General features: G+C 49.7%; 1 protein-coding gene across 2 annotated transcripts in view; it reads right to left on the bottom strand.

Moving 5' to 3' along the window:
• ITM2B (integral membrane protein 2B) overlaps nucleotides 1-23,524 on the bottom strand; it is a 40,093-nt gene extending 16,569 nt beyond the window's left edge. Inside the window, exon 1 of one of the 2 annotated variants that reach the window (XM_054163118.1) lies at nucleotides 23,211-23,524. In XM_054163118.1, the coding sequence (XP_054019093.1) occupies nucleotides 23,211-23,309 (99 nt within the window). In that variant the 5' untranslated portion in view covers nucleotides 23,310-23,524. The remainder of the gene's footprint in view (nucleotides 1-23,210) is intronic. The other variant, XM_054163117.1, reaches the window with a different exon arrangement.
• Nucleotides 23,525-27,328: the final 3,804 nt, after the last annotated feature.

Here is a 27,328-nt window from a genome sequence, read left to right as displayed (position 1 = left end):
ACAGCCTACTGAAAGCAGCACACCAAATATAGAGCAAGAGTTAGCTTCTTGCTTAGCAGAGTTCACAGAAGTACTGCAGTAAAGAGGAACCAGAAGCATTAGGTAACACTGAACACATTTTATGCTGTTGAAGGAGGAATGGAATGGAATGGAATAGAATGGAATAGAATAGAATAGAATGGAATGGAATGGAGTGGAATGGAATGGAGTGGAATGGAATGGAATGGAGTGGAGTGGAATGGAATGGAATGGAATGGGATAGAATAGAATAGAATAGAAGGGAATAGAATGGAATAGAATAGAATGGAGTGGAATGGAATGGAGTGGAATGGAATGGAATGGAATGGAATGGAATGGAATGGAATGGAATGGAATGGGATAGAAGGGAATAGAAGGGAATAGAATAGACCAGACCAGACCAGGTTGATTTCCTCTTTTGAATTTGAAAACTAGGAACATTGCCAAGCAGCTTAAAAAACACCTTATACATTAAAATCTTATGAATAACCTATTGAAGGTAAACTATGCTCAGCTGTTCTGTGGTTAAGCTGAGTAAACTTTTGTACTGCTGCCATGACAGCTTAGTGTGGGCTAAACTGACCAAAAGCAACTCATCCCTCCCTGCCTAAATCTGACCCTCTGCACTGCAAGGGAAGGATGCTCACCCTCCTTCCAGGCAAATAATTTTCTGAGAGAAAAAAACCATTAAGTGAAAGTGGATCCCCACTAAGAGGGACAGTGCTGAGTCAGCACCTCTCCCCACTGCTACAACTGCCCTTTGCTCCCAGGCAGCAGTTGTCAGCTTCGGAAGCAGGAGCGCTACATGAAATTGCAGTCTCACTCGCTCGTGTTCCTCAAGGTCAGCTTTCTGCTGAGAGAGGGATCTGAGCAAAGAAAACATCATGTACTTGAAGACTGACCTCTAAAAATAAGCCCCTGTACTTTTGTGAGCAGTAACCACTGCTGTTCTGACCCTTTTCTTTCCTCTCTTCTGCTTCACCCCTGCCCCATGTACTTCTGCCCCCGCCCCGGTGAATCCTCAACCTTAAGATGATGCCACAGAACCAACCTTCTCTGATGCAAAATGCCTCAGGAGGAACTGGGTGCAACCTCACTGCTTCCCTTGATGAGATGATTGTTCTCATTGGAAAACATTTGATAAGCCAATTTCCCAAAGCCTAGACAAGAAACAGAAGCATCTCTCTACCACTTGTACAACAGAATAGAATAGGACCAGGTTGGAAAAGACCTCTGAGATCATCAAGTCCAACCTGTCACCCAACACCATCTAATCAACTAAACCATGGCACCAAGTGCCTCATCCAGGCTCTTCCTAAACACCTCCAGGGATGGTGACTCCACCACCTCCCTGGGCAGCACATCCCAATGGCCAATCTCTCTTCCTGGGAAGAATTTCTTCCTAACATCCAGCCTGAACCTCCCCTGGCACAGCTTGAGACTGTGTCCTCTTGTTCTGGTGCTGGTTGCCTGGGAGAAGAGACCAACCCCCACCTGGCTACAACCTCCCTTCAGGGAGTTGTAGAGAGCAAGCAGCCCTCCCCTGAGCCTCCTCTTCTCCAGGCTAAGCAACCCCAGCTCCCTCAGCCTCTCCTCACAGGGCTGTGCTCAAGGCCTCTCCCCAGCTTTGTTGCCCTTCTCTGGACACCTTCCAGCAACTCAACATCTTTCCTAACCTGAGGGGCCCAGAACTGGACACAGGACTCAAGGTGTGGCCCAACCAGTGCTGAGTCCAGGGGCACAATGACTTCCCTGCTCCTGCTGACCACACTATTCCTGATGCAGGCCAGGATGCCATTGGCCTTCTTGGCCACCTGGGCACACTGCTGGCTCATGTTTAGGTGGCTGTCAATCAGTCCCCCCAGGTCCCTTTCTGTAACAACTAATACACACACACACACACACAAAAACTTACAGTTAATGAGGACAGAACTAGCTGGAAGCTGTTCAAAATAGTTTTCTAGTTGCCATGGTTTAGTTGATCAGACGGTGTTGGGTGGTAGGTTGGACTGGATGCTCTCAAAGCTCTTTTCCAACCTATTTAATTCTACTCTACTCTTCTGAGGTCCTTTGTGTGCCAGTTAGCTCATGTGGATGGACAGAATGCAGTGGGGCAGACTGAGGTTCCTGAAGGTAAATATTGACCAACTGCAGCTTTAATTAGTGGAAAGGGGAGAATGGACATCGATGGCTCCCTGAAAGTGTCTTTTAATGAGGGAAGGTAAAAAGTCTTTACATAAAACACTGACCAATGGCTGTGTCAGCTGAATTCTGCTGGGGAGGCTTGCCTGCCCTGACTTGTAAATCTCACATCTGCAGAAAATCCTTCCAAAAGACAGCCAATTTAAAATGCACTTCATTTAGCAAGAGGCCTGCATTCCCCCCATGGCATTCCTGCCTGAAGACTGCTAGGAGCCTGGGATTCTATTTATTACTTGTTGCAGATGGGAAATTAAGGCAGGCTTTCTGCAATACTCTGAACTTGGCAGGTGCTATGAATCTGGAAGGCCATCAATACTGATCTGATTCTCAGGCAGCAATTTCATGCTTCCTAATAAAATGAAAGCTAAATTTTAAAGCACAATGGTCTTTTAACTTGCTAGTTGGAAAAACAGACTCCAGATACAAGAGATGCCTCAGAGGTCTCTTGCTTATCACAAGGAGTGACGTGTGTTTTGTACTCAGATGATGAAGCCTGAAAACAAGCTGTGGTTGTTTATGCACAGTTGATATCTGAACACTGCAACCCTTCTGTGGCAGCACTGCCAGTTCCTCTCTTCCCTCAAGATAGGCAGGCACTTGCCCATCTGGCCAGAGGCTCTCTGCCTAAAGAGTAACACAAAAGTCAGGCCTCAGTTCTGGTGTTGCTTGCTGCAGTCACATAGCATGGATAACCACACTGATTGATTGATGAGAATCACCCCTGGAAGTTTTTAAAGCCAGGCTGGATGTGGCTGTGAGCAACCTGATCCAGTGTGAGGTGTCCCTGCCCATGGCAGGGGGTTGGAACTGGCCAATCCTTGAGGTCCTTTCCAATCCTAACAATTCTATGATTTAGTAGGTAGTCGGCACTGTCAGCCTCTGCCTGCATTCTAATATCTGCATATATGGAATGGAACGGAATGGAATGGAATGGAATGGAATGGAATTAACCAGGCTGGAAAAGACCTTTGAGATCATCAAGTCCAACCTCTCACCCAACACCATCTAATCAACTAAACCATGGCACCAAGTGCTTCATCCAGGCTCTTCCTAAACACCTCCAGTGATGGTGACTCCACCACCACCCTGGGCAGCACATCCCAATGGCCAATCTCTCTGTGAAGATTTCTTCCTAACATCCAGCCTAAACCTCCCCTGGCACAGCTTGAGACTGTGTCCTCTTGTTCTGGTGCTGCTTGCCTGGGAGAAGAGACCAACCCCCACCTGGCTACAACCTCCCTTCAGGTAGTTGTAGACAGCAAGAAGGTCTGCCCTGAGCCTCCTCTTCTCCATGCTAAGCAACCCAGCTCCCTCAGCCTCTCCTCACAGGGCTGTGCTCCAGACCCCTCCCCAGCTTTGTTGCCCTTCTCTGGACACATTCAAGTGTCTCAAAATCCTTCTTAAACTGAGGGGCCCAGAACTGGCCACAGGACTCAAGGTGTGGCCTAACCAGTGCTGAGTCCAGGGGCAGAATGACTTCCCTGCTCCTGCTGGCCACACTATTCCTGATGCAGGCCAGGATGCCCTTGGCCTTCTTGGCCACCTGGGCTCACTGCTGGCTCATGTTCAGCCTACTATCAACCAGTGTCCCCAGGTCCCTCTCTGCACAAAACACTACTGTAAACACAAAGTCTGATGCACAGCACTAGGAAATGCAGCAGCAAGAAGCAAATAACATTCCAAGAGATTTCCAAAGTTGAAGGTCCAAGGTCAGTTTTGCATCAGTCACCTGCTACCCTCCATCAAACCATGGGGCTTATTAAATAAAGAAGTGTCTGCCAAATTATTCATTTCATAGTTCAAACATTAGAATCATAATTGAATGTCAGCATTAATACAAGCAGCCAGTTCAAGATCATCTTTACAAGGGAATCAGTGCTGGCAGACAGGAAGAAAACTGGAGATACTGGGAAAGATGGAGGTGAAGGAAGAACATGAAAACAGGCAAGAAAAGGGGAGCAGGAGACAAAACTAGAGGGAAACACAAGGAAACATGCACAGTTCAACTCCTCTGCAGGAAGCCAAGGAAAATTACAGCTGCAGTGAATGTGAAGGATGTGAATCAGCACTTTACCTACAGCTACATGATGGAGGGACAATAAAAGGAGTTGTCTTGGAAGAGTAATCCTGGAGCTCTTAACTGATGAGTAATCCTGATTTACCTGAACATGGCCTTCAACTTCTGAGATAAGTTATTACTGCACTTGATAGCATCCAGCAATTACAGAGGATGGGCAAAGAGGAAGAAACCTGCAATTATTTGGGCTGCTGTCTTGATTAAATTTGGGAGCAGTACTCTTAAGAGTAGTTATTTTTACTATCAGCTTTGGTCCTATACAGACTAGCTGGGATCAGAGTGGCTGGAGAGCAGCCAGGCAGAGAGGGACCTGGGGGTGCTGACTGACTGCCGGCTGAACATAAGCCAGCACTGTGCCCAGGTGGCCAAGAAGGCCAAGGGCATCCTGGCCTGCATCAGGAACAGTGTGGCCAGCAGGAGCAGGGAAATCATTGTGCCTCTGGACTCAGCACTGGTTAGGCCACACCTTGAGTCCTGTGTCCAGTTCTTGGCCACTCAATTTAAGAAGGATAATGAGACACTTGAAGGTGTCCAGAGAAGGGCAATGAGGCTGGGGAGAGGCCTTGAGCACAAAGTCACAGGATCACAGGATCACTAAGGTTGGAAGAGACCTCAAGGATCATCGAGTCCAACCTGTCACCACAGACCTCATGACTAGACCATGGCACTAAGTGCCACAGCCAACCCCCTCTTGAACACCTCCAGGGATGGGGACTCCACCACCTCCCTGGGCAGCACATTCCAATGATGAATGACTCTCTCAGTGAAGAACTTTCTCCTCACCTCGAGTCTAAACCTCCCCTGGCGCAGCTTCAGACTGTGTCCCCTATGAGGAGAGGCTGAGGGAGCTGGGGTTGCTTAGCCTGGAGAAGAGGAGGCTCGGGGGAGACCTTCTTGCTCTCTACAACTACCTGAAAGGAGGCTGTAGCCAGGTGGGGGTTGGTCTCTTCTCCCAGGCAACCAGCACCAGAACAAGAGGACACAGTCTCAAGCTGCACCAGGGGAAATTTAGGCTGGAGGTGAGGAGAAAGTTCTTGCCAGAGAGAGCTGTTGGCCACTGGAATGTGCTGCCCAGGGAGCTGGTGGAGTTGCCGTCCTCAGAGGTATTCAAGAGGGTACTGGATGTGGCACTTGGTGCCATGGTTAGTAGTCCTGAGGTGCTGGGTGCTAGGTTGGACTTGATGCTCTTTGAGGTTTTTTCCAACCTTATTGATTCTATAATTCTGTGAAATGGGGAAAAGAAAAAAAAGAAGAAAAAACCCCAGAGAGAAACCAAACCACAGCCACACATACGTGAACAACCTGAAAGGCCTGTCTTCATAAAGCAGCCAATCTCTTTTTTCAGGTGATTCACATTTACATCATCTTTTGGCTGTATGATCATACAAGCTATCTACAGCAATTGTACAACTAACCACACAATACTCTTTTTTACCTTCAAATGGTGATCCCCACATTGTTCCTCTTTCCTCTGTCCATCTCCCAAATCACCCAAAGTGCTTCTCTCACCATCAAGACCAATAGTTCCAAGCTCTCCTGTAATTTCCTTCTTATTCACTGTCTATGCCCCAAACATCTCTCACCATCATAAAGATCAGTTAAGTCCTGGGCACAATTTATTTCCATTTTCCTCCCTTTATTAGTGTAGGAGATAAAGCATTCACCACAGCAGTGAAGAGGATAGGATAGGATAGGATAGGATAGGATAGGATAGGATAGGACAGGATAGGATAGGATAGGATAGGATAGGATAGGATAGGATAGGATAGGATAGGATAGGATAGGATGGGACAGGATAGACCAGACCTTAACAATGCAAGCATTATACTTTCTGTCTACTTTGTTTTACTACCTCATATACTAAACAACATTTAGAATAGAATTAACCAGGTTGGAAAAGACCTTTGAGATCATCAAGTCCAACCAATCACCCAACACCTCATGACTAACTAAGCCATGTCCAATCCCCTCTTAAACACCTCCAGGGATGGTGACTCCACCACCTCCCTGGGCAGCACATTCCAATGGTGAACAACTCTCTCAGTGAAGAACTTTCTCCTCACCTCCAGCCTAAATCTCCCCTGGCACAGCTTGAGACTGTGTCCTCTTGTTCTGGTGCTGGTTGCTGGGAGAAGAGACCAACCCCCTCCTGGCTACAACCTCCCTTCAGGGAGTTGTAGACAGCAAGAAGGTCTCCCCTGAGCCTCCTCTTCTCCAGGCTAAGCAACCCCAGCTCCCTCAGCCTCTCCTCACAGGGCTGTGCCTGAGGCCTCTCCCCAGCCTCATTACCCTTCTCTGGACACATGCAAGTGTCTCAATATCCTTCTTAAATTGAGGGGCCCAGAACTGAACACAGGACTCAAGGTGTGGGGGCAGAAAGACCTTCCTGCTCTTGCTGGCCACTCTATTTCTGATCCAGGCCAGGATGCTGTTTGCCTTCTTGGACACCTGGGCACACTGCTGGCTCATGTTCAGACTGCTGTCAACCAGTACCCCCAGGTCCCTTTCTGCATGGCTGCTCTCCAGCCACTGTCCCCAGGCTGCAGCACTGCATGGGGCTGTTGTGACCGAAGTGCAGCAGCCGGCACTTGCTCTTGCCGAATCCCCACACGCTCCGTGCCCACAGCATGTCCAACACAGCACCTCCTTATACTGCCCAGTTTTGAATAATGCTTCATTTTCACACACTGCCAAAACAAACCCTTGACCCCACCTGCCCTGCATTCTTCAATAGTGACTTGTGCTCTTACCATACTTACAAACCCCCCTGCACTACATCAGTCTATGACTTTAAATGCAGCCCTTCTCTCCACTTTATCCTGAATTAGATCAACCTTTGAAAAAGGAACTCAGAAGGTTCCTATTCCACCTCAAATGGATCGATACTAAATTATCTTTGTGACCTTGACTGTTCCAGTTCCTGTCTATTCCTTATCCTGCTCACTTCTGGTGTCTGAAACGCCTCTGGTTTTTTCCTCTGCCTGCCTGAGCCTCAGCCATCCGTGGGCCGGAACGCTGTGTGGATTTAACCTAGATTTCTCTCCAGGCTCTTTTCCCAAGCGGTGATGGCTCTTTCACCCAAGAGATCTCATTAGCATGCACATATGCACCACTGAGCCTCACAGTTTAATAACTCTATTCCCAGCCCAGCCACAGATGGTATGGCATCTCATGCACCTTAACCAAACTGCGCCCGGCTGGCGCTCAGGAGCAGAACCACAGGAGCTATGCAGAAGGCTTCCAGTCCAGCCTCCTGCTCAAAGAGAGGGCAGACTCTAAAGCCTCTTCAGGTTGCTCAGGACTCTCTTCCAGTCAAGTTTTCAAAACCTTCAAGGAATAGAATAGAATAGAATAGAGTAGACTAGAATAGAATAGAATAGAATAGAGTGGAATAGAATAGAAGAGAAGAGAAGAGAAGAGAAGAGAAGAGAATAGAATAGAGTAGAATAGAATAGAATAGAACAGAATAAAATAGAGTAGAATAGAATAGAATAGAATAGAATAGAATAGAATAGAATAGAATAGAATAGAATAGAATAGAATAAACCAGAATGGAAAAGACCTTCAAGATCATCGAGTCCAAGCAATCACCCAACACCATCTAATCAACTAAACCATGGCACCAAGTGCCTCATCCAGTCTTTAAGTGGTGGTGACTCCACCACCTCCCTGGGCAGCACATTCCAATGGCCAATCTCTCTTTCTATGAAGAACTTTCTCCTCACCTCCAGCCTAAACCTCCCCTGGCACAGCTTGAGACTGTGTCCTCTTGTTCTGGTACTGGTTGCCTGGGAGAAGAGACCAACCCCCACCTGGCTACAACCTCCCTTCAGGGAGTCGTAGAGAGCAAGAAGGTCTCCCCTGAGCCTCCTCTTCTCCAGGCTAAGCAACCCCAGCTCCCTCAGCCTCTCCTCACAGGGCTGTGCTCCATACCTCTCCCCAGCCTTGTTGCCCTTCTCTGGACACATTCCAGCAGCTGACACTTCAAAGCATCTCTGGGTAACCTGCTCAGCTTTCAGTTATCCCTGCTTATACCCAGTGAGAAGCTCTCATTTTTCAAGTTATGGCCATGCTCTTTTCAATCAACTCACCAGTGGCAGGAGGATACTGTGAAATCTTCCTACAGCCATCTCAACTACAGGCTGGACAAGCCTCCATTGGACACTCCTCATTGAGAATGGAATGGAATGGAATGGAATGGAATGGAATAGAATAGAATAGAATATATCAGGTTGGAAAAAACCTTCGAGATCATCGAGTCCAACCTATCACCCAACACCATCTGATCAACTAAACCATGGCACCAAGCACCCCATGCAGTCTCTTCCTAAACACCTCCAGTGTTCCTAAACCTCCCTGGGCAGCACATTCCAGAGGCCAGTCTCTCTTTCTGGGAAGAACTTCTGCACCTGCACCAGTTTGTTTATCTTTTTTTTTGGATAGGAAAGCTCTCAGCCTGCAGTGATGCTAGGGACTCATGCCCAGCTGTCCATCAGGTGCCCTGCCTCTTCCTCAAGCAGACTGGCTTCCCAGCAAGGTGGTTCCCAGCATGTCCTTAATGGAAAAGTGAGTCTGTTCCAGGTACAGGACTTAGTGGATTTTTGCATGTTATTTCTGGAACTCATAGTCTTGTTCAGACCATTACTACAGCCTGGCAGGGCCCCTCTGAAGGACAGTCCTGCCCTTGGTAATACAGAGCCAGCTAACACATGTGTTAGTGAATTAAGATGCAAAGTACTTGTACAGCAAGCAGAGCTCTCAGAGTGGAAGCCATTCCACATGCAAATGTAGAACAGCATTGAATTGGTAGCACTTATGAGGGTCAGCACAGAAGAGCTGAGCTTGAAAGGCTTATGCCCTTTCTAGAAGAAACTAGAATAGAATAGAATAGAATAGAATAGAATAGAATAGAATAGAATAGAATAGAATAGAATAGAATAGAATAGAATAGAATAGATAGAATAGAATAGAATAGAATAGAATAGAATAGAATAGAATAGAATAGAATAGAATTAACCAGGTTGGAAAAGACCTTTGAGATCATTGAGTCCAACCTATCACCCAACACCATCTGATCAACCAAACCATGGCACCAAGTGCCTCATCCAGGCTCTTCATAAACACCTCCAGGGATGGTGACTCCACCACCTCCCTGGGCAGCACATTCCAATGGCCAATCACTCCTTCTGTGAAGAACTTCTTCCTAACATCCTGATGGATTCCACTGCAATAGAATCACATTTTGGTTGGAAAAAAAAAATCCTGTAAGATCATTGAGTCCAACCATGGACCTCACATCACCAGCACCATTAAGCCATGTCCCAAAGTGCCATGTCCACATTTTTTGAACACCTCCAGGGACAGTGACTCCACCACCTCCATGGGCAACTTTGCAAAGCCTTTAGTGGAGCACACTCCAGCACCTGGCTGCATCACACCCTGCAGATGCAGAGGCTGCCCAGTGTTCAAATGCCTCAGCAGGCAAAAGACCTTCCCAAAACTGCAAAGCTTAGGCAAGGCAACTCACCACAGGGTGCAATGGCCTTACATCTTTATTGATGATCTGGATGAGGGCATTGAGTCCAGCATCAGTAAATTTGCTGACGAAACCAAGCTGGGGGCAGGAGTTGATCTGCTGGAGGGTAGAGAGGCTCTGCAGAGGGACCTCGACAGGCTGGGCAGATGGGCAGAGGCCAAGGGCAGGAGATTTAACACATCCAAGTGCCAGGTTCTGCACATTGGCCACAGCAACCCCATGCAGAGCTACAGGCTGGGGTCAGAGTGGCTGAAGAGCAGCCAGGCAGAGAGGGACCTGGGGGTGCTGGTCGATGGTAAGCTGAACATGAGCCTGAAGTGTGCCCAGGCAGTCAGGAGGGCCAATGGCATCCTGGCCTGCATCAGGAACAGTGTGGCCAGCAGGAGCAGGGAGGTCATTCTGCCCCTGTACACTGCACTGGTTAGGCCACACCTTGAGTCCTGTGTCCAGTTCTGGGGCCCTCAGGTTAGGAAAGATGTTGAGTTGCTGGAAGGTGTCCAGAGAAGGGCAACAAAGCTGGGGAGGGGTCTGGAGCACAGCCCTGTGAGGAGAGGCTGAGGGAGCTGGGGTTGCTTAGCCTGGAGAAGAGGAGGCTCAGGGGAGACCTCCTTGCTGTCTACCACTCCCTGAAGGGAGGTTGCAGCCAGGTGGGGGTTGGTCTCTTCTCCCAGGCAACCAGCACCAGAACAAGAGGACACAGTCTCAAGCTGTGCCAGGGGAGGTTTAGGCTGGATGTGAGGAAGAAGTTCTTCTCAGCAAGAGAGATTGGCCATTGGAATGTGCTGCCCAGGGAGGTGGTGGAGTCACCATCACTGGAGGTGTTCAGGACGAGACTGGATGGGGTGCTTTGTGCCATGGTTTAGTTGATTAGAGAGTGTTGGATGACAGGTTGAACTCAATGATCTCTGAGGTCTCTTCCAACCTGGTTAATTCTATTCTATTCTAGTTTACTTGTTTCAGTTGGAAAAGACCTCTAAAGTTGAGGCAAACCCTGGACCTAGCACCACCATGATGATTAAAGCATGGCCTGACTTGCCATGTCTACACATAGCCTTGAGGGATGGTGAGTCCACCACTTCCCTGGGCAGCCTATTCCAAAGCCTGGACCACTCTTTCAAGAAATTAATTTTTCCTGCTATCCAACTTAAACCTCCCCTGGTGCAATTTGAGGCCATTTCCTGTCCTTCTATCACCTGATACTAGGGAGAAAAGACCAACACCCACCTACCTAACTACAACCTCTCCTGTAGACAGCAATAAGGTTTCCACTCAGCTTCCTTTTCTCCAGAATAATCAATCCCAGCTCTCTCAGCTGCTCCTCATAGGCCTTGTTCTCTAGAGCCTTCAACAGCTCCACTGCCCTTTTCTGGACACACTCCAGCAACTCAATATCCTTCCTGTAGTGAGGGGCCCAAAACTGAACACCATTGTTTGAGAGGCTCTCTCACCAGTGGCAGAGGGCTGAGGCTGTGCACACACACTAGTTGGAAAGGACAAAGAAAGTATCAATGTATGTCTCCCACAGCATCTCTACTCACCCCTAGGCAAGTATTACTTTGCCATTCTTTTCATGCTAAACCTTGTAAGGCACAAAGGACCTTCACTTTGTAGATGCTGCATGGATCACTCAGATAGGAGCCAGAGTCTCTCTCTGTACATTCACTGAGGTCCAAACCCTAGGCCATGTGATGTCTGCTGCAAAAACCATTTCCAACTTCACTGCACAGCTCAGTCTTGTTAATTATCTCATCCCTTTGGTTTACCACCTCTGGAAAATTAGGACAGATATCTGAGTTTTATAAATTAGCCTGCTTTTCATCTGCAGATTCAAAGTAATTTCCACTGAGGATACAAAGCACTACATAAATAGCAAGAAAATGAATGTTGTATTATTTATATGCATCAGGAGGGTAAAATCAGATTATGCTAACCTCTGTCAATCAGGGCTTAGATGGGAGGGAGGGAAGGGAGGGAAAAAACCAGAATGTACCTATGCACTAGCTAATAGAACACACTATTACTTACCCCTGATGGAGTTAGACTAGAATAAACCAGGTTGGAAAAGACCTTCAAGATCATTGTCTCCAACCTATCACCCAACACCATCTGATCAGCTAAACCATGGCACCAAGTGCCTCATCCAGTCACTTCCTAAACACCTCCAGGGATGGTGACTCCACCACCTCCCTGGGCAGCACATACCAATGGCCAATCTCTCTTTCTATGAAGGATTTCTTCCTAGCATCCAGCCTAAAACTTCCCTGGCACAGCTTGAGACTGTGTCCTCTTGTTCTGGTGCTGGCTGCCTGGGAGAAGAGACCAACCCCCACCTGGCTACAACCTCCCTTCAGGGAGTTGGAGAGAGCAAGAAGGTCTCCCCTGAGCCTCCTCTTCTCCAGGCTAAGCAACCCCAGCTCCCTCAGCCTCTCCTCACAGGGCTGTGCTCCAAACCCCTCCCCAGCTTTGTTGCCCTTCTCTGGACACCTTCCAGCAACTCAACCTCCTTCCTAAACTGAGGGGCCCAGAACTGGACACAGGACTCAAGGTGTGGCCTAACCAGTGCTGAATCCAGGGGCACAATGACTTCCCTGCTCCTGCTGGCCACGCTGTTCCTGATGCAGGCCAGGATGCCACTGGCCTTCTAGGCCACCTGGGCACACTGCTGGCTCATGTTCCTAGTTCTTATGTTTGAAATACATCATAGTGTGTTGGAAGCACAGAATAAAAATTCTAAGCACATTTAAAATAACCAAGACTAAAAATGCAGTATTTGCTTTTGAAGCTATTTCCTGAGGTCAGGAGAACTATTTTCTTTGCATGTAAGCTATTTGGTGCCTGCAGCTAGTTTAGGAAGGATGCTGACTTGCTGGAGTGTGTCCAGAAAAGGGCAAAGAAGTTGGTGTGGGGTTTGGAGCACAGCCCTGTGAGGAGAGGCTGAGGGAGCTGGGGTTGCTTAGCCTGGAGGAGACTCAGGGGAGACCTTCTTGCTCTCTACAACTACCTGAAGGGAGGTTGTAGACAGGCACAGGTTGGTCTCTTCTTCCAGGCAACCAGCACCAGGGCAAGAGGACACAGTCTCAGGCTGCACCAGGGGATGTTTAGGCTGGAGGTTAGGAGGAAGTTCTACACAGAGAGAGTGATTGCCCATTGGAATGGGCTGCCTGGGGAGGTGGTGGAGTCACCATCACTGGAGATGTTCAGGAGGAGTCTTGATAGGGTGCTTGGTGCCGTGGGTTAGTTGTTTAGGTGGTGTTGGATGATAGGTTGGACACAACGGTCTTGAAGGTCTCTTCCAACCTTGCTTATTCTATTCTATTCTATTCTATTCTATTCTATTCTATTCTATTCTATTCTATTCTATTCTATCCTATCCTATCCTATCCTATCCTATCCTATTCTGTTCTATTCTATTCCTATTCTGATTGAAAGTACAGAAAGCACTGACAAATATTCCCAAAGTGGAACTGCAGAAAACATGACTGGAGTTAATTGTGATTACCATTGTTATAAGTTCCCTCTGAAATAACCATTAGCATCAAGGTATGAAATTCCTGATAGGGAAAAACCAACCCGAAAATGCCACCCAATAACAGAGAAAATGAATTTATTTGAGGCTGTCGAAACACGTCTGTTAGGATTACATTTTCTGCTGCAAGCACTTCACAGAAACACTTACCCAGCAAAGAGCCCCACATACAGATTGTATTCTGAAATCAACCCCTTTCTGGAGTCAACATTCACCCCTTGGATTAAATATTCATTATGATAGAAGGAGCCTAAACCACTCCCCTTTCAAATGTTGTTGATTCTGAGCACATTTTCTTTCAGATGTTTGCTTTATACAGGCAAGTTCAGCTATTACCTTTGATCCACACCTTCAGAAAGAAAACACTGCAGCTCTTCCCACTGTAAAGAACTTTTGGTTCCAACAGCCTCCATTTAAGAGGTAATTTCATACTGGGTTTGGAATGTTAATATCCAAACTAGCTCTGGAATCTTATCAGGAAGAAAAGATTATTCTATCACAGGAGTGAACATACAATCATAGAATCAATAGGTTGGAAAAGAGCTCAAGGATCATCAAGTCCAGCCTGTCACCCAACACCTCAGGACTACTAAACCACGGCACCAAGTGCCACATCCAGTCCCCTCTTGAACACCTCCAGGGATGGTGACTCCACCACCTCCCTGGGCAGCACATTCCAATGGCTAACAGCTCTCTCTGGGAAGAACTTTCTCCTCACCTCCAGCCTAAACTTCCCCTGGCACAGCTTGAGACTGTGTCTTCTTGTTCTGGTGCTGGTTGTTAGAGAGAAGACACCAACCCCCTCCTGGCTACAGCCTCCCTTCAGGGAGTTGTAGACAGCAAGAAGGTCTCCCCTGAGCCTCCTCTTCTCCAGGCTAAGCAACCCCAGCTCCCTCAGCCTCTCCTCACAGGGCTGTGCTCAAGGCCTCTCCCCAGCCACATTGCCCTTCTCTGGACACTTTCAAGTGTCTCAATGTCCTTCTTAAATTGAGGGGCCCAGAACTGGACACAGGACTCAAGATTTGGCCTAACCAGTGCTGAGTTCAGGGGCACAATGAATTAAGTGTCACAGTATCACCAAGGTTGGAAGAGACCTTCAAGATCATCGTGTCCAACCTGTCACCACAGACCTCATGACTAGACTATGGCACCAAGTGCCACATCCAATCCCCTCTTGAACACCTCCAGGGATGGGGACTCCACCACCTCCCTGGGCAGCACATTCCAATGGCTAACAACTCTCTCTGGGACGAACTTTCTCCTCACCTCCAGCCTAAACTTCCCCTGGCACAGCTTGAGACTGTGTCCTCTTGTTCTGGTGCTGGTTGTTAGAGAGAAGACACCAACCCCCTCCTGGCTACAACCTCCCTTCAGGGAGTTGTAGAGAGCAAGAAGGTCTCCCCTGAGCCTCCTCTTCTCCAGGCTAAGCAACCCCAGCTCCCTCAGCCTCATACACTACAGCACAGGATATTTTCTCTAGCTCCTGCACTGTTCAGAGCTTCATCTAATTCTGGACTTTGCCACATGACAATATTAAGCAAATAAAACCATTAAATTTTAAAACCTAAATATATTTTTAGGGCCAGAGGCCTCAGCCAAGTCTAAATTTGTTAATCCAAAAGAAGATCAATTATTTAGTGCAGGATTTGTATTGTCTCCATGCTCATCCCTGCACTGCATTCATGCAAGCTGTAATGATATGTATGGACATCAGCTCTTGCTCAGCCAGCCAGAATGTAAATGATACAAACATCTGACAAAGCAGTGATCACAAAGGTCTGGCAGAATACATCCTGTCTGAAATATTAACTATCATTCTTCTGGGAAATGATTGTGTTTCCCAGCCAAAGCTTTGTGTTTCTTACTCAAGTCAGGAAGTGATGAGAAACAGAAAAGTGAGACAGGGACCACTGACAGAACTCTGTCCCACAGGTTGGTTTCCACTGCTGGGGGGATGGGACTGACACAGCTTCTTCCAGATCACTTTCTGACCTGTCTAACTTGTGAACTTTCTTCTGCGTGACTCCAAATCCTTAAACTCACTTCAAAGGAGCGTGAGAAATACCTGTCACAAATTCTGCTCACATAAACTCAATTTCCCTGACTGGATGCTTGCAGGTACCCATGAAAGCAAGTATCTAACCAGCATCCTGGATATCACAGTATCACAGAATCACCAAGGTTGGAAGAGACCTCAGAGATCATCCAGTCCAACCTGTCACCACAGACCTCATGACTAGACCATGGCACCAAGTGCCACATCCAATCCCCTCTTCAACACCTCCAGGGATGGGGACTCCACCACCTCCCCAAGCAACCCATTCCAATGACGAACGACTCTCTCAATGAAGAACTTTCTCCTCACGTCCAGCCTAAACCTCCCCTGGTGCAGCTTGAGGCTGTGTCCTCTTGTTCTGGTGCTGGTTGCTAGAGAGAAGAGACCAACCCCCACCTGGCTACAACCTACCTTCAGGGAGTTGTAGACAGCAAGAAGGTCTCCTCTGAGCCTCCTCCAGGCTAAGCAACCCCAGCTCCCTCAGCCTCTCCTCACAGGGCTGTGCTCCAGACCCCTCCCCAGCTTTGTTGCCCTTCTCTGGACACCTTCCAGCAACTCAACATCTTTCCTAAACTGAGGGGCCCAGAACTGGACACAGGACTCAAGGTGTGGCCTAACCAGTGCGATGTACAGGGGCAGAATGACCTCCCTGCTCCTGCTGGCCACACTGTTCCTGATGCAGGCCAGGATGCCATTGGCCCTCTTGGCTGCCTGGGCACACTACTGGCCATTGTTCAGTCTACCGTCGACCAGCACCCCCAGGTCCCTCTCTGCCTGGCTGCTCTCCAGCCACTCTGACCCCAGCCTGTAGCTCTGCATGGGGTTGTTGTGGCCAATGTGCAGGACCTGGCACTTGGATGTGTTCAATCTCCTGCCCTTGGCCTCTACCCATCTGTCCAGCCTGTTGAGGTCCCTCTGCAGAGCCTCTCCACCCTGTTACAGATCAACTCCTGCCCCCAGCTTGGTGTCATCTCCAAATTTACTGATGATGAACTCAATGCCCTCATCCACATCATCAATGAAGATCACAGTATCACAGTATCACCAAGGTTGGAAGAGACCTTGAGGATCATCGAGTCCAACCTGTCACCACAGACCTCATGACTAGACCATGGCACCAAGTGCCATGTCCAGTCTCCTCTTGAACACCTCCAGGGATGATAGTACACACATGTTATCTAGTATTTCTACACACACACATACAGAGTATGGCAACTGTAAAGCCAGCACCTTTATTTCAGGAACATGTAACACCAATTACACAAAATCCAAGAGCATTTCTACACAGCCAGATAGCACTCAGTAGCTGCTCAACAGTATTTCCCAGGTGGACCTTCTTGTTCTGTGTTACAAGTGCCCATTTTGCTATGCTTTAGAAAAGATCAAGCTAAAAAAAATTAAAATGCAATAATTGATGGAAAATGTAATAAGGAATAAATGTAGAAGAGCTACTATAAAAACATCCTCCACATTTACACTATGACACTGAGCTGTCTGCAGACACAGCTGGCCAAAGGACAGCTGTGATACATAGGTGGGAATCCACTCCACCATCCACTCACAGAGTGGCATCTGCTGAGAGATGTGCTGGCTCAAGCACCCCAAGACAATAAAAGTCAAAAGGCTGCTACCTAACCTGGCAGAAGGGAGAGCTACTGAGGGCCCCAACAGCTTTGGGGAAGACTTGTTGTATTGAACAGACTCTGCCAAAATCTCTCAAGGCTTCAACTATGCTCAGAATCATCTTTGGCTCTCCATAGATCCCATAGATCTGGAGGGAAGGGATCCATCCAGAGGGACCTGCACAGGCTGGAGAGGTGGGCACAAGCCAACCTCAGGAGGTTCAACAAGACCAAGGGCAGGGTCCTGCAGCTGGGTCAAAGCAACCCCAGGCACAAATCCAGGCTGGGCAGTGAGTGGCTGGAAAGCAGCCCTGAGGAGAGAGCCTTGGGGGTGCTGGGGGAGGAGAAGCTCACCAGGAGCTCTCAGTGTGCACTTGCAGCCCGGAAAGCCAACCAGAGCCTGGGCTGCAGCAAGAGAAGTGTGGCCAGCAGGGCAAGGGAGGGGATTCTCCCCCTCTGCTCAGCTCTGCTGAGACCCCACCTGGAGTCCTGCCTCCAGTTCTGGAGCCCCTATTCCAAGAGGGATCTGGAGGTGCTGGAAGGTGTCCAGAGAAGGGCCACAAGGATGAGCAGAGGGCTGGAGCACCTCTCCTGTGAGGACAGACTGAAGGAGTTGGGGCTGTTCAGTCTGGAGAAGAGAAGGCTCCCAGGTGACCTCATTGTGGCCTTCCAGGAGCTGAAGGGGGCTACAGGAAGGCTGGGGAGGGACTGCTCAGGCTGTCAGGTAGTGATAGGTCTAGGGGGAATGGAATGAAGCTGGAGGTGGGGAGATTGAGGCTGGAGGTGAGGGGGAAGTTCTTCCCCAGGAGAGTGGTGAAGCCCTGGAATGGGTTGTCCAGGGAGGTGGTTGGGGCCCCATCCCTGGAGGTGTTTAAGCCCAGGCTGGATGAGGCTCTGGCCAGCCTGATCTAGTGTGGGGTGTCCCTGGCCATGGCAGGGGGGTTGGAACTGGCTGATCCTTGTGGTCCCTTCCAACTCTGACTGATACTATGATACTTCAACTATGCTCAGAATCATCTTTGGCTCTCCAAAGATCCATTGTAAGGAAAAATGTTTAAATACCATACCATGTTTGCTTGTTGGGAAACTGGGTCACAAAATACCTTACTGTACAGACACTGAACAAAGCAGAAAAGCAAATGCAGTCTGAGAATCTTTACTAAGTATATTCTGTATGTGGGCCAAGAACTATGGCATGTAAGGATTATGCCTACAGGAGCAGCAGCTTTAATGGCTGCCTACAGCAAGCATAGAGCCCCTTTCACAACAGGCAGTAATACTGACAGGTGATTTATGCAGAGGCAGGATTAGCCATCTTGATTTTTAAACTCCTTTTAAAGTAGCAAATTGCAATGCATTGAGACCACTGCCTTCTGCAAAAGCTTTTTCCAAGCTGTTCCTACTCTTCTTGCATCTTCCTCTCCTCCCTTCCTCACTCACTGCCTCTTGGTGTCTGCATCAGAGTGTACTGGTGAAATTTTGGTGAGATCAGAGTATTTCTAGTGCCACAAACCCAGCATGTTTTGGCTCTTTAGCAAACCCCAAGACGAATATAGACTTGAGAGTAAGCCTGCAATAGCAGAGTGGTAATCTTCACGACACCATGCTGGGAGAAGCAGCAGAACAAGATCATCAAAGAACTGCCCAAAAGGCTTGTAACACAAAACTTTATTTTCTTTAATTTTCAGAGTATTTGGCTTGATTCATTAACAGCTCTTGCTCAAGCCTTTGGAAGTGCTTGATAATAAACACTCTCAGTGTGCACTGGTTAGGCCACACCTTAAGTCCTGTGTCCAGTTCTGGGCCCCTCAGTTTAGGAAGGAGGTTGACTTGCTGGAGCGTGTCCAGAGAAGGGCAACAAAGTTGGGGAAGGGTTTGGAGCACAGCCCTGTGAGGAGAGGCTGAGGGAGCTGGGGTTGCTTAGCCTGCAGAAGAGGAGGCTCAGGGGAGACCTTCTTGCTCTCTCCAACTCCCTGAAGGGAGGTTGTAGCCAGGTGGGGGTTGGTCTCTTCTCCCAGGCAACCAGCACCAGGACAAGAGGACACAGTCTCAAGCTGTGCCAGGGGAGGTTTAAGCTGGATGTTAGGAAGAAGTTCTACACAGAGTGTGATTGCCCATTGGAATGTGCTGCCCAGGGAAGTGGTGGAGTCACCATCACTGGAGGTGTTCAGGAGGAGACTTGATAGGGTGCTTGGTTGCATGGTTTAGTTGATTAGGTAGTGTTGGGTGATAGGTTGGACATGATGATCTCAAAGGCCTCTTCCAACCTGGTTTATTCTATTCTATTCTAACTCTGCTGATCCTCTTCCATTCTTAAGTTGTTTCCCCTTACTTCAAAGCCAGAACATCTCCCAGGGCTTCAAAAATGAAAGCTTCATAAAATGTTGTGTAATACTTTTCACATTCACCCTTGTGTCCAGATGTGTTTAATGGCCTACAGAAACAATGTCTGTAAAGATACCAGAGAGGGAAAAAACCAAACATCTCTTATATGCTTGTTTGGAGAGGTGACCTTTTCTCCATCTACCAAAACTCATTCTTCAACATACATTCTCCTATTTTCTTCAAACCTCACTTCAAGCTAAGGGTCTCCCAGCGATGTAGTGGTATGAATACTACATCTGTCAGATGGGTTTTATTTTCCCCTGCCACCCAAAGAACTGCATAGGTAGCTGGAGGTCTTTGTGGAGGGGGTAAAAAGATGCATTTCTAATGCATTTCTATTAGAAAAGGCAAAGTTCAAAGACTGCATCTTGCACTCAACCTCGAAGGAATCAAGTTTTACAGGGGCACTCAGTTCCTTTTATTTTGTCTGAAATCTGAGAATAACTCCCCCAGATTTAAAGATCCAAATAAGCTCTACAGATACATAGCATCATAGTAGCAGTCAGGGTTGGAAGGGACCACAAGGATCACCTGGTTCCAAGCCCCCTGCCATGGGCAGGGACACCCCACACTACATCAGCCTGGCCACAGCCTCATACAGCCTGGGCTTAAACACCTCCAGGGATGGGGCCTCAACCCCCTCCCTGGACAACCCATTCCAGGGCTTCACCACTCTCCTGGGGAAGAACTTCCTCCTCACCTCCAGCCTCAATCTCCCCACCTCCAGCTTCATTCCATTCCCCCTAGACCTATCACTACCTGACATCCTGAGCAGTCCCTCCCCAGCCTTCTTGTAGCCCCCTTCAGATCCTGGAAGGCCACAATGAGGTCACCTGGGAGCCTTCTCTTCTCCAGCCTGAACAGCCCCAACTCCTTCAGTCTGTCCTCACAGGAGAGGTGCTCCAGCCCTCTGCTCATCCTCCTGGCCCTTCTCTGGACACCTTCCAGCACCTCCAGATCCCTCTTGGAATAGGGACTCCAGAACTGGAGGCAGGACTCCAGGTGGGGTCTCAGCAGAGCTGAGCAGAGGGGGAGAATCCCCTCCCTTGCCCTGCTGGCCACACTTCTCTTGCTGCAGCCCAGGATCTGGTTGGCTTTCCGGGCTGCAAGTGCACACTGAGAGCTCCTGGTGAGCTTCTCCTCCCCCAGCACCCCCAAGGCTCTCTCCTCAGGGCTGCTTTCCAGCCAGTTACTGCACATGACATAATTTGTTTCAATAGTGTTAATCCTGGATGAGTTGCATAGCCTTTTCTACTAAGACTTCCGATTACACTACTGTGAGATCTGCTTTTGGTTATGCTCCAACACATGCAAGCTCAAATAAAGCTTATTCAAGAGAATTCTGCACACTAGTGGGTATAGGTCTGCAGTTCTGCAGAGAAAGGATGGAAATGTGTCAAGGAGAATGTCCAAGGCTTGATATTCCTTAGGAGTGCTCTTTTGCAAGGAGGAGGAAGTTCTTCCCCATGAGAGTGGTGAAGCCCTGGAATGGGTTGTCCAGGGAGGTGGTTGAGGCCCCAGCCCTGGAGGTGTTTAAGCCCAGGCTGGATGAGGCTGTGGCCAGGCTGATGTAGTGTGGGGTGTCCCTGCCCATGGCAGGGGGGTTGGAACTGGCTGATCCTTGTGGTCCCTTCCAACCCTGACTGATTCTATGGTACTATGAATTTTCATCTGTACAGAGCATCCACTGCTCACATGCTATTTTAGGATTGTTTCAAGCCTTGTTCAGCCATGATCAACCTCTGGTAACAGTGCAAGAACTTCAAAGAAGCTACTACTGTGAGACCAGACCACCTTTTGACCTGGTTAATAAATGCCTGCAAGTCTCATTTCCCGGCGAGAACAACAGCACTATGACATGGGCAAAGTTAAGGTAGATCCTTATGATGCATCTCATCCTCAGCTGCAAGAATTTACAGCTGTTAATGAAATCACAGCCAAACAACAGACCTCTGTCAGTATCTGGCCAGGGTCGGGAGAATTCAATCCCCAGTGTACAATTTGCCTGATGTATTTGTTTGTTTAGCAGTAGGAACCACAAGCCAGAGCGGTAGGCTCTGTGAAACAAGCATCATCCAGGGCAGATGTGGATTCCAAGGCAGTAGGAAATCCCCGTTTTCTGGAACTTGGCAGCTTGTGTCTCGGTTACATGAGACCACACTGCTCACCACACCTGGGGTCAGGAAGGAACTCCACAGCTCAGGCCGGCCTTGGGAAATCCATTACCTTCTAGAGCACAGCACTCCCGCGTTAGGAGCAACCAGGCACGCAGATCACCTAACGGATTTCCCGTAACTGCAGGCAATTTGAGCGACGATACCGTCTCACCTGCTGTGGAACACTAGTCTAAGGGCCTCGGTACCCTGCTTGGGCGTTTTGTAAGCGCAGTACGTTCAAAAGAAGTGTGAGATTTCACGAACCGCTGTCGCAGGAAGATGCCACCAGAAAGCGTCTTGCGGTCACCCCCTTGGCTTTGAAACGACACCAGGATTGTGCAGGTTACGAACACGGCCCCATGGAAATCACAGCGAGACCTACACCAGGGCACAACTTGAAGCTAAAAAATTCAGCAGGTAACTGTCTTCCCGGGCAGAAGTTCATCACAGCGATTCAGTAAATCAAATCAACAGTATCTCTCTTTGCAGATCCAACCCGGCAATCCAGAGGCACAACAGATTGCGAAGGAAATGGAAATAGCGAGGCATGCTTTTTCTGTGCAGCTGGCCACTTCTTCCAAGTTTTCATTCTCTTTCTGAAGAGCTCAGAGCAAATTACGCTGCTCCGAATTAAAAACTGGTTTGGGTTACAGCAGCACAGAAACTGCGAGCAAAACCCCTTTATATTCTAGGCAGCTCGGCACTTCATCAACTTTAAAGGCCGCTGCTGTTTTCTTCTTTGCCGCTGTCTGAAGACGCTAAGGGATAGGCGACAGAGCCGGGAGCCCGGGGGGTGTTTTGGGGAGCGGGGAGGCAGCTCTTTGTTCCTTTATTTAAAGCAGCCCAAGTTTGCAGGCGAAGTTCGCCGTAACACACAAATCACCAGGCTCCGCAAACGCGCCGCGGCGCAAGCCCGGCCACAGCTCCAGCATCGCCCTCGCCAAATACTCCCTGCCCCGAAGCATTTCAGGCTCGCCAGCTCGCCACCACCTCGCCGGATTTACCCGCGGGATTAAACGCGGCGTGAAGACCAGACGCGATCGAGCCTTCGACACGAGAACCAACTTCCGCGACCGACCCAAACACAGCCAAGGGGCGCCCCGACCTGCTGGCCGCCGGCAGCCGGCCGTGGAGCCGGGTGGGCTGCCGGGCTGGGGGCTGCCGGGCTCGGCGCCGCCGGCGAACCGCGGCACGCCGGCCACAGCAGCCCCCTCGCCGGGCCGGCCCCTCAGCTTGCCGCGGCTCCGGACGGGACACGGCGAAGGAGTCCAGAGAACCTTTACAAGCCGAGTTGGACGCGGTCCAAGCGCTGTCGGACCGAAACAAAAATAAAAGCCCAACCGCCGCAAAAATCCCTAAAGTGGAGAGCAGCAGAGCTTTAAAGCTCCTTCTGCTGTCAGCCATTTTAGGAGCGTGAGCGGAGAGGGGCGGCGGGGCAAACCGCTGCGCACATCTCCCTGTGCTGGCCCGCCCGCGGTTTTATCGCCGGGAGGCGAAGAGCAGATGAAGAATAAAATCGTCCCCGGCGCGTTCCCCTCCCTCCGGCAGCACCGAGCCGCCGAGGGGAGCGGAGCGGAGCGGCCGCCGCGCAGCCGGGCCAGCCTCGGCGGGTCGCTCCCCCGCCGCCCTCACCTTGGCGTCCGGCGGCAGGATCAGCACCTGGCTGTTCTCCTCCTCCTTCTTCGCCGCCTCCTTCTGCGCCAACGCGGAGTTAAACGACACCTTCACCATGGCCGCGCCTCAACACCCACACGCAGGAGAAGGAGGACGAGAAGAAGCCTCAACCCGCAGAGCTCTGAGGTCTACCTCCTGCCTTATCGCTCCCCCTGCGACCGCCTCGCCGCGGCTACCGCCCCCGTCCCCTAATCAGGCAGCCGAGGAGGAGCAGAGGAGGAGAAACGGGCGGTGGCCTGCGGCGAGGCGGAGAGAAGAGGAGGCGGTGCCTGCCAGGGCGGGCGGGAAGCAGGAGGAGGGGGCGGCAGGGCCTAGCCCTGCGCCCGCCCAGCTCAGCCCGCTGCTGTGAGGGGGCGGTGGGGCTGGGTTGATCGCCCAGCACCTCCCCTCCTGCCGGCTGAGGGCCAACCGCCCCTGGGGCTCACCTTTGTGCCGATGCCAGGCTGCGCCCTCGGGCAGCGTTGCCTGCAGCGGCCTGGTGCCTCCGCCCTGGCTCGGGCGGGGAGCCGAGTCCCCTCGCCTCTCCCAGCCCCGGGCCTGGCTCTCCTGCAAGGCCTTTGGGCCCGGCCTGCGCCTCGCCTCAGGCTCGGTGGCGACCTGGCAGGCTCTGGAACGCTGCTGTACCTGCTGTTGGGCAACAAAGCTGGTGAGGGGTCTGGAGCACAGCCCTGTGAGGAGAGGCTGAGGGAGCTGGGGTTGCTTAGCCTGCAGAAGAGGAGGCTCAGGGGAGACCTTGCTCTCTACAACTCCCTGAGGGGAGGTTGTAGCCAGGTGGGGGTTGGTCTCTTCTCCCAGGCAAGCAGCACCAGAACAAGAGGACACAGTCTGAAGCTGTGCCACGGGAGGTTTAGGCTGGATATTGGGAAGAAATTCTTCTCAGAAAGAGAGATTGGCCATTGGGATGTGCTGCCCAGGGAGGTGGTGGAGTCACCATCACTGGAGGTGTTTAGGAAGAGCCTGAATGGGGCACTTGGTGCCATGGTTTAGTTGGTTAGATGGTGTTGGGTGATAGGTTGGGCTTGATGATCTTGAAGGTCTTTTCCAACCTGGTTAATTCCTATTCTATTCTATTCTATTCTATTCTATTCTATTCTATTCTATTCTATTGCATCCTCGCAGGAGTTGCCACGTTCCCCGAGGGACCAGGGGCAGCACAAGCTGGCTGGTTCATCTGGTGCAGGGTCTGCATTTCTCAGGTAGCCAACTTAATAATTTTTTAATTAACATTTGTAAGTGTTGTGACTGGGAATAAATTTCCCCAAATGCTATATAGGCAGTGTGAAAGTGAAGCCCACCAGTGTTAAAACCCTCTGCAACGATAAGAGGGGTACCAGGAAAGTGGAGACTTGAGCTTCCCCCACTTCCTTTCCAATATAGTGAGTGTAAAACATCAAATGAACCAAACATGCCTTCCTGAGTAGTGTGCTCTTCAGTAAAACTATGTGATGCATGCAGTTATGTTGTGGATATGGTTTAGCATAGAATAGAATGGAATAGAATTAACCAGGTTGGAAAAGACCTTCAAGATCATCAAGCCCAACCTATCACCCAACACCATCTGATCAACTAAACCATGGCACCAAGTGCCTCATCCAGTCTCTTCCTAAACACCTCCAGTGATGGTGACTCCACCACCTCCCTGGGCAGCACATTCCAATGGCCAATCTCTCTTTCTATGAAGAACTTTCTCCTCACCTGCAGCCTAAACCTCCCCTGGCACAGCTTGAGACTGTGTCCTCTTGTTCTGGTGCTGGTTGCCTGAGAGAAGAGACCAACCCCCACCTGGCTACAACCTCCCTTCAGGGAGTTGGAGACAGCAAGAAGGTCTCCCCTGAACCTCCTCTTCTCTAGGCTAAGCAACCCCAGCTCCCTCAGCCTCTCCTCACAGGGCTGTGCTCCAAACCCCTCCCCAGCTTTGTTGCCCTTCTCTGGACACCTTCCAGCAACTCAACTTCTTTCCTAAACTGAGGGGCCCAGAACTGGACACAGGGCTCGAGGTGTGGCCTAACCAGTGCTGAGTCCAGGGGGTAGAATGACCTCCCTGCTCCTGCTGGCCACACTATTCCTGATACAGTTACAGTCTGCTCTGAGAAGGATTTCATTTTGGTGACTCACCTGGCTAGAGTCTGGCCAGATTTCCTGGCATGAGCTTGGCAGAGTAATGTTTCTCCTACTAAGATACCTAGCAAGCAAAATGCAGTCCTTGAGCTCAGAGGGTGCTCTGCTGCTGACTCTGGCAAAACTTGGCCTTTCTCCCTAGGGCATTAGGTGGTGCTGCAACTGACTTGTCCTTACATTATGTGCTTGGTCATTATGTGTCCTTTACTGTTGTTGCCCTAAAATGGCTGACAGAAAAGCCAGCTTACCTTTGCTCATGCTCTCATTCTAGAGTATTTTCACCTAAAGATCTGTGCACAGTTTAAAGGTTTATTTTTTAATTTCTTTCTCATAAAGACATAAAATCCAGCAGGCAAACCATGATAATTTCATGTGATCTCAAAACAAAACCACTGATGGTACAGCTTGCACCCAAGACTGCACATTGCCTCCCCAAGAATTCATTCTACCCACCTTAAAATTCAGCAGAGGTTAACTAAATCCTTTGCAGATATTCTACTACAGGATAAGATGTCATGGGTGCCAGGGACAGACAGAATACAGAGGTTTCTTCAGGCACTTTCTGACCATATTTGGTATGATCCTGGAGCTTTTTCTCTTTAGTAGGAACTTTCATAAAAAAAATCATTGAGTGCTCCACATTAAAAGGAGAAATTACTTTAATAAAACTATCCTAGGCTACAGCTTCCCAACCTGGCTAATTCTGTTCTATTCTATTCACTGATGTGGTGAATCACACTATCACCAAGGTTGGAAGAGACCTCAAAGATCATCAAGTCCAACCTGTCACCACAGACCTCATGACTAAACCATGGCACCAAGTGCCACATCCAATCCCCTCTTGAACACCTCCAGGGATGGGGACTCCACCACCTCCCTGGGCAGCACATTCCAATGGTGAACAACTCTCTCAGTGAAGAACTTTCTCCTCGAGCCTAAACTTCCCCTGGCACAGCTTGAGACTGTGTCCTCTTGTTCTGGTGCTGGTTGCCTGGGAGAAGAGACCAACCCCTTCCTGGCTACAACCTCCCTTCAGGGAGTTGTAGGCAGCAAGAAGGTCACCCCTGAGCCTCCTTCTCCAGGCTAAACAACCCCAGCTCCCTCAGCCTCTCCTCACAGGGCTGTGCTCAAGGCCTCTCCCCAGCCTCGTTGCCCTTCTCTGGACACATTCAAGTGTCTCAATGTCCTTCTTAAACTGAGGAGCCCAGAACTGGACACAGGACTCAAGGTGTGGCCTAAGCAGTGCTGAGTGCAGGGGCACAATGACTTCCCTGCTTCTGCTGACCACACTATTCCTAATGCAGGCCAGGATGCCATTGGCCTTCTTGGCTACCTGGGCACACTGCTGGCTCATGTTTAGGCAGCTGTCAATCAGCACTCCCTGGTCCCTCTCTGTTTGGCAGCTCTCCAGCCTGTAGCTCTGCATGGGGTTGCTGTGGCCAAAGTGCAGCCCCTGGCACTTGGACTTGTTAAATGCCATCCCATTGGACTCTGCCCATCTGTCCAGTCGGTCAAGGTCCCTCTGGAGAGCCCTTCTGCCCTCTAACTGACCAACATCTGCTCCCAACTTGGTGTCATCTGCAAATTTGCTGATGACTGACTCAATCCCCTCATCCAGATCATCAGTGAAGATATTAAAGAGGATGGGGCCCAGCACTGATCCCTGGGGCACACCACTGGTGACTGGCCAGCAGCTGGGTGTTCTATTCAACAGGCTAGCACTATGGATGTTATTTGTTTTAATACCTGGGACTTTGTTGTCCCACTCTCAGGCTGAGAGAAGCACCGGGAGAGACTTCTGCTCCCATTCCAGTGGGAATCTCTGCAAGCCCTGTGTGTGTTCAGGTCGATATTTAGCCTGCAAGGGCCATGTGCAGTTCAGTTTCACCTTGCTTTGTTCTCCCTGACTTGCTCCTTAATTCAGATACCTCTCACAGAAAGATGGGCATGCAGAAGAC

The sequence above is a fragment of the Dryobates pubescens genome, chromosome 7, assembly GCF_014839835.1.
Source record: "Dryobates pubescens isolate bDryPub1 chromosome 7, bDryPub1.pri, whole genome shotgun sequence".
Lineage (NCBI taxonomy): Eukaryota > Metazoa > Chordata > Aves > Piciformes > Picidae > Dryobates > Dryobates pubescens.
The sequence above is the reverse complement of the archived record's forward strand: the minus strand, read 5'-3'. Positions and strand labels throughout refer to the sequence as shown.